The sequence below is a fragment of the Hemicordylus capensis genome, chromosome 6 (genome assembly GCF_027244095.1).
Source record: "Hemicordylus capensis ecotype Gifberg chromosome 6, rHemCap1.1.pri, whole genome shotgun sequence".
NCBI lineage: Eukaryota > Metazoa > Chordata > Lepidosauria > Squamata > Cordylidae > Hemicordylus > Hemicordylus capensis.
Window position 1 is genome coordinate 168924926 of NC_069662.1, and position 7417 is coordinate 168932342.

At 51.2% G+C, this 7417-nt stretch overlaps 1 protein-coding gene across 3 annotated transcripts in view; it reads left to right on the forward strand.

Moving 5' to 3' along the window:
• Window positions 1–7063, forward strand: part of MYO1G (myosin IG) — a 78965-nt gene extending 71902 nt beyond the window's left edge. For all 3 annotated transcript variants that reach the window (XM_053265749.1, XM_053265752.1, XM_053265751.1), the window contains exon 22: window positions 6486–7063. In XM_053265749.1, coding sequence (XP_053121724.1) covers window positions 6486–6651 — 166 coding nt within the window. In that variant the 3' untranslated portion in view covers window positions 6652–7063. The remainder of the gene's footprint in view (window positions 1–6485) is intronic.
• The last annotated feature ends 354 nt before the right edge of the window (window positions 7064–7417 follow it).

A 7417-nucleotide genomic window follows, 5' to 3' on the forward strand; every position in this document is an offset into this window, starting at 1 on the left:
TCCCCTCAGGGGATGGAGCCACTCTGAGAAGAGCAGAAGGCTCCAAGTTCCCTCCCTGGCAGCATCTCCAAGAGAGGGCTGGGAGAGATTCCTGCCTGCAACCTTGGAGAAGCCGCTGCCAGTCTGTGCAGACAATGCTGAGCTAGATGGACCAAGGGTCTGACTCGGTATGTGGCAGCTTCCTAGGTTCCTATGACGTGAGCTGCCGAGAAGCTTCTCCTGCACAGCCCTCACTGGAGTGAATGGGCGGGGAGCACACGTGCCTGGCCGTCCTGCTCTCACACAGCATGGCTCACTATTCATTCCAGTGAGTCTTGCACAGGAAGGAATGAGAGCCTTTCATCCGGTCATACCCCAGGCCAGCGTCGGTGCAAGAAGGGGGCCCTGAATCCATCTCCAGTCACCGAGGGCGGCCCCTGGCTGCATCCCCCCATGTGTCAAAGGGCACACCCAGCTCCACTCAGCGCATGGTGCGGAGAGGGGTCTGGATCCGTGGGCCTTCCGCCCTCCTCGGCCGGTTCCTTCCAGGCCCTCGCCTCCTCACATCCGGCTCCCATTTTGGGGCAGCAGCAGGGAAGTGCTGGAGACCCAGTTGCTATGGCACTTCCTGAGTGCCGGTTGCCATGGAGATGGTTGGCCAGGAAGAGTCAGCATGGGCTCGGGATAAGTTTAGACGCGGATTGAACACTCGGCGCCATCTCTGCCGGCAGAGGGGGCGGATTCCCCACCCCTAGGCCTGCCGCAGGAAGCCGAGGCAGAGCGAATGGGCTCTGGGGGTGGTGGGTTTGGCCTCGAGGTGCGTCACTGCCTAGCAGGTTGCTGTGGGACGGCTTGCGACCTTAAGCGCCTTGGCTTTTGCTTTGGGGTGTTGCCATGTGAACACAGGGTCCGGATGGGGGACTTGGCGAGATCTGCAAGCTTCAGATGTGTGGATCTCAGCTAGAACAACCACCCCTCCTCAGACATTAGGAACCTAGGAAGCTGCCATATCCACGGAGTCCGACCCTTGGTCCATCTTCACAGACTGGCCGCGGCTTCTCCAAGGCTGCAGGCAGGAATCTCTCCCAGCCCTCTCTTGACATGCTATGGTGTGGTGTATTGGCTAGCCCAGGAGTAGCCAAGCTGAGGCCACCCAGCTGTTGTTGGACTACAACTCCCATCATTCCCAGAATGGCCAGGGATCCCCAGCTGGGCAGCTTCAGCTTGGCCGCCTCTGCCCTAAGTGAAGAGAAGGGGGCAAGGAGCAGCTGGGGCAGCAGCAGGAAGGGCCCCCCCGTTAATTAGGAGCCGGCCAATTAGCACCCCACAGTGTGGGGCCGGGCGCTCCAACCTGCTCCTCTGTCTCTGCAGTGCTGCAGGCTTCACCTCTGGCCTCTCGAAAAACAGCTCCCAGGGGCCCAATCCTCATCTGGCGCCACAGAACTGTGGAAAGCAGGCCCCAAGCTCCATATCCAACTCTGCTGCTGCTCAGAATGCTCCTTGTTTCTCACGTGGCCAGCAGCAGCACCACCACCACCACCCATGCATGCATCCTGGCTGTGCCTGTGGTCCCCTAAAGGGAAGCCCCCGCCTACAGCAGTGCTGGGCCGTGTGGCCCTCAGTTCTGCTGGTTTCCCTGCACTGTCCCTCTCACTCAAGCAGGAGCCAGGTCACCTGTGGTGGAGCAGGGCTCGGTGTGCGGAGAAGAGGAACCCCTCCCTGCCACCCACTTGATCTCCCCACACCAGCCCATTGCTGCTGTGTGGTGGGGGGAGGGATCGGGCCGTCGCTGGGAGAGACTCTGCCCTGAAACCTGGGGAGGAGAAGCCGCTGCCCGTCCGTGTCTGCAGTCCGTTCTGAGCTCAATGGCCCATTGGTCTGAAAGCCGCTTCCTAGACATCCGTGGGTCTTCTTGTCGTCCATCCTCATTGCCTCTTCTTGACTTCTCCTCCTAGGGCTGATGCTGGTCGGTGTAATACTGGTTTGGGCAGATAGTAGGGCTGTCCCGCTCCCTCAAATGCCACGCCACAACAGTCGGTGGGGTGTAGTGGGTCGGTGTAGGCTCACAACGAGGGAGCCTCGAGTTCAGATTCTCACTCAGAAGCTTACTGGGTGAGTCAGGGTGACTTTGGACGGACCGACCTCACAGGGCGGTAGTGGGGATTAAAATGGGTTGAGGAAGAGTCTTGTACACCCCGCAGAACTCCTTGGGTGAAGGGTGGGCTAAATATAAAAATATCATTATTACGATTGCATTACTTTCATCTAGGGCAGGGCTGCCCAACTTTGTCCCTCCCACAGATGTTGGCCTATAGCTCCCATAATCCCTGGCTATTGGCCGCTGTGGCTGGGGATGATGGGAGTTGTAATTAAATAACAGCTGGGGGGCTGATCTAGGGTGATCTGTCTAGGGAGAGCAGGCAGGCCAAGCACAGGTCTTGGGGCACCTTCTGTGCCCTCTGTGGGCTCTTACGGACATTGTAGGAATCTCCGCTTTAATTTGAAAATAACATGCCAGTCCTGCTGTTTTTATTTTGACCGTTGTGGCTAAGGATGATGGGAGTTGTAGTCTGACAACACCTGGGGACCCAAAAGTTTTAGAAGCCTTGCTTTGCGCTGTCTGCTGAACTGGGCCTCGTGATTTCATACAGCAGTTTATTGTAAGCGAAGCTGCCACGATATGTGGGAGGTTGGAATGGTTTAAATGAAACCGTCATCTGAAGGCCACACCTTTGTTGGCAGCTTTTGGGTTAACCATCAGTAAAAACGGCTGAAGCGTTAACACACCAACCAAGCTAAAGTGGCTAATGGAAAACTGGAATGCAGTGTGTTGAATCAAATTGGCCAGTTCCGTAAGGGTCACGGAAGGCAGGGGCAGCCAGATGATTTAAATCTGTACAAAAACGAAGTCCCTTTATTTTGTTTTGGAATGGCAAGACGCAAGGTGATTAGCAACCCTGCACTGCATTGCCTTCCCTGGCACAGTATAAGGCCAGAATAGAAACATGCCCTGTATTTATCTATTTATTTATGTAAAAGATTTATTGGCGCATGAACTCATGGCAGCGTGCAGCAAAATTTTAAATAATGCTTTTTGCTTTTGGAAGTTGTATTGCTTTGTGGGAAATCATGTCCTGAATAATCTTGGCATACTGTGGTTTGCTTTGGTATAAATAATACATCATTTTGAAAATGGAATGATGATAATAATCTACAGGTGAAACAGAAATCTGTGCTGAGATCTCTGATCACTTGGCATTTTTGCCAAAAGCAGCCATGGAGGGCAACTTGGATTAAGACCCTGGCACTGGGGGAAGAGGCGGTTAACCTTTCCCCCCAGCACTATGGTCCCAGTCCCAATCAAGGTGGTCTGGAACCTACAAAGCTGCTTTATACTGAGTCAGGCCATTGGTCCATCTAGCTCAGTATTGTCTACACTGACTGGCAACAACTCCCCAAGGTTTCAGGCAGGAGTCTCTCTCAGCCCTATCTTGGAGATGCTGCCAGGGATTGATTGAACCTGGGATCTTCCTCAGGGGCTCTCTGCATTGAATTACAAACCCCGCTGCCCCACCAACAGAGGCATACACGGGTCTCCCATCCAGGTGTTGACTACCACTACTACCACCAAATCAAATCTTTATTGTTATGGTCAATGACCAGCTTCATTTAGTAAATACAATAACAACAGCAATAGTAGCAGTAGTAACAGCAGAGCAAAAAAATTGTGCATACAAACATGTACTCTAAGGTATATAGCTGAAAATCAAATTAGCCAGGGTGTAATTGGCTGCAGTTATTATTAGCACACAGTTCACAAATTTGCAAGCTGCTGCACAGAATTCAGCAACATTGCTTGTGATATCAGACTTCTGATCAGAAAGGAGAGAAAAGGCAAGATTGTGCTGTCGAGTCAGTGTTGACTCCCGATGACCACAGAGCTATGTGATTTTCTTGGTAGAATACAGGAGGGGTTGACCATTGCCTCCTCCTGTGCAGTATGAGATGATGTCTTTCAGCATCTGCCTATATCGCTGCTGTCCGATATAGGAGTTCCCCATATTCTAGGAAACACACCAGTGGGGATTCGAACCAACAGCCTCCTGCTCTCTAAGCAGGTTGCTTCCCCATTACACCAGGAGCATTATATTAGTTCTTCCTGGATACTTAATTAAGAAAGGTGATATTAATTTATATCGCACATCCCAATAGAAGGAGCTTATATAAGAGAACATGACCCACTGTTTCAAGCTCCAAACATTCGTGTGGGCATGTTCGATTCACATCCAGGATGTTCTGATACCTGCCATCCAAAACAGCAGAGGGAAGGACATCAAATTGTGCCTTTGTGAAGGCTCTCCTCAATGTGGGTATTGTTTAATTGTAGAGATAGCTGGTTTAAGAGTTAGTCCCCCACTCCACCTGTCTTGCAAACCTAGAGACCAAACTTAAATCTTTCTGGTGGTCTACATAATGAATACTCTGACTTAATAAGGATTTAGCACCATCAAACCTTAGACATGACCAGATATTCCACAGAGAAGCCATACATCAATGAGTTTCTCAATGAGTATTTCTAGCCAATTAGAGTGGAAATCATCACCTTGGATCAAAGGAGCCAAACCAGATGGACAAAATATTTCAGCCATAGATGGAAGGTGTAGAGCCATAAGTGGGACTCCATCTTCAGTAACCCAGCCTCAGGCACAAGATGCCATTCGGAACGCATCGGGGGACATCAAATTTGGATCTAGGAAAATTGGATTGCACCACTTCCAAAGAATGAAAGTCCTGATAAGCTCCTATCCAAGAGCCATATAGCAACTGGGCAAGCACTTTGGCTTCAAAAACTTTGAGAGCCGATGGAATGTCATTGCCCCCATTGGAGCCACTGAGTCCAAGAATGGCCGCAGAAGTTATATTTAACCTCAGCAGCATATTTGATTTGTGCATTCCAACTGCCTGTAGCCTGAAAGGGAACTCCATTATATTAATAATGCTTTTCCTGGTCTGTCTGGACACCATTAATTTGCCATTTGTGGAGAGTAGGCCTCTGAGCAAAGACCACTCCCTTCGTCTTCTGACCATTTATAGTTACAAGTTCTTCCTTGCAATACGCTGCTAAGGTGTGCAGCAGCATCTTTCTCACCCCCTACCGTCAGTGACAGAAATTTCTGTCAGTGACAGAAATGCAGCACTGCATTCAGCCTATAGTAAAGTGGCTAGATGTATATCACCTAATTTTGGAGCAAGGAATCTTATATTCATTAGCAGCAACAGCAACAAATATTTATATACCACTTTTCAACAAAAATTTCCAAAGCGGTTTACACAGGGAAATGACAATTAAATAAGATGGCTCCCTGTCCCCAAAGGGCTCACAATCCAAAAAGGAACAGAAGAGAGACACTAGCAACAGTCACCGGAAGTACTGTGCTGGGGGTGGATAGGGACAGTTACTCTCCCCCTGATAAATAAAAGAGAATCACCACATTTAAAAGGTGCCTCTTTGCCCAGTTAGCAGGGGTTCGTTAGAAGTTAAATAATGTGGGTGCTAGTATGCATCCCTGCCACACCCCTTTCTCAAAAGCTATTGATTTAGTCAAATGTCCTTGTGGTTTACACTGTACTTGAAGATAAGTATTCTCATGGAGTTTTGGGAGAATCAGGAGCAATCTCTGGCCAATGGAGGTATCTGCCAAGCTTCTCCATGATCTGTCTCTCTGAATATCCTATCAAAAGCCGCTTTAAAGCCAACGGTGCCTCTTTTGACTTATTTATCTACTTCTTCACCAAGTGTTGCAAAACTAATCCCTAGCCAAGGGTGGTCCAAGCAGCTCTGAAACCTGCTTGCTCATCTGCTAGGATGTTTCCGTTGTCTAGCCAGCTCACTAACTTGCTATAGAGACGCTTGGCACACAATTTGCTTATTGCACTTGAAAGACTGATTGGCCTTTAATTAGTTGGATCGGCCCTATCACCCTTCTGCCGTTCCGACTGCTATGCATATGTATTTACCACTTTTCCAACCAAGTTTTCAAAGCCGTTTACACAGAAAAATAAACAGCAAATGCAGGGAGAGGGCTCCCTAAGGGCTGGCGATCTTAAGAAACATAAACGGAAGGGAGAGACCAGCAACAGCCCCTGGAGGGGTGCTGGGCTGAGGGTGGCCACCCCAAGAGCCTGCTGAGCTTCACCTTTGGTGGCTGTCTCGGGTGCCCTTAGGCCCCACTCCTGGCTGCTGGCAAACATGCAGCGTGTGGGGAGGTCCATTCCCAGATCTGGGCCGTCTCATCTCGTTTGGCCTGGAGCATCCACTGAGAGCTCCAGCTTGGCCATGCTGCGGCTTCTGCCTGCAAAACTGCCTCCTTGAGTCCTTCCCACCAGCTCACTTGCTGCCTGGTCAGGCCTGGTTCCACCCCTCCCGCCAGGCATGTGCAGAGAGCTCCACTGACCCCCCCCCCAACACCGACCACGCCTCCTTCTCTCTCCCTCCCTCTTCACAGGACGAAGCGGGAAGAGCTGCAGGTGCAGGTGTCGGACTGTATCCAGGTCAGCCTCAAAGGCAGGAAGAGGCTGGTGACCGTCGAGAGGCACAGCCAGCAGCAGGACCCATTGCCCGACTTTGCCAAGAGCCGCGACGGCTTTGTGCTCTACTGCCCGAGGAGATGAGCAGGGAGGGGGCTGCCCTTGAGATCGACGGGATGCAGATAATCGGATCACGGAGAGAGACTTCTTGAGACGCGCTGCATTGCACTTTTTAGTGGGGTGTGGGTGGGGGGTTAAACTGGGCTCGCTTTTAGCTGACTGGGAGGGAGGACAAGCTGTTCACCCACGTCCAAGAGAAATGGCTCCCTCAGTCCCAGTGCTATGGCAGCAAAGGTCTGCACACGGAAACCTGCAGTTCAGGGCAGGCACCAAGAAACAGACAAACAAACGCCAGGCTGCGGGCTCTTTCTCATGTACATGCAGGTACTTCTTCCTTCTGGAGCCTTAAAGCCGTGAGAGGTTCTGGGCTGCCTTCACAGGCTTGGTGTCCTCTGGAGGCAAATGTTCTTCATAATAAACTTTGTTCACAAATGCACAGGTTGAAGAACAGGTATGATTAGGGCGCAGAAGCAAGCACACAGAGCACAAGGCCGTTTTGCTCCCTAAGCCACGTGGCGTGGGCCTGCAGTCCAAATGGGCATCATAGCTGAAGGGGCAGAGCGAGAGAAAAGGGTGGGGTGTGGGCTAAGGGGTTAGCCATGTTGCAGCAGGGCTGCTAGGGTTGAGAAAGGGGAGGGGTCGCTGTGACTGTGGCTGATGAGAGTTGGAGTACGACAGCATCCAGAGAGCCAAGGTTGGGAACCGTTCAAGGAGAGGATGCATGCAGACCGCTCTGTTTCTTCCATTTAGGGCAGGCAAGGAAAACAAGGTGTTTATGAAGCCCAGGATG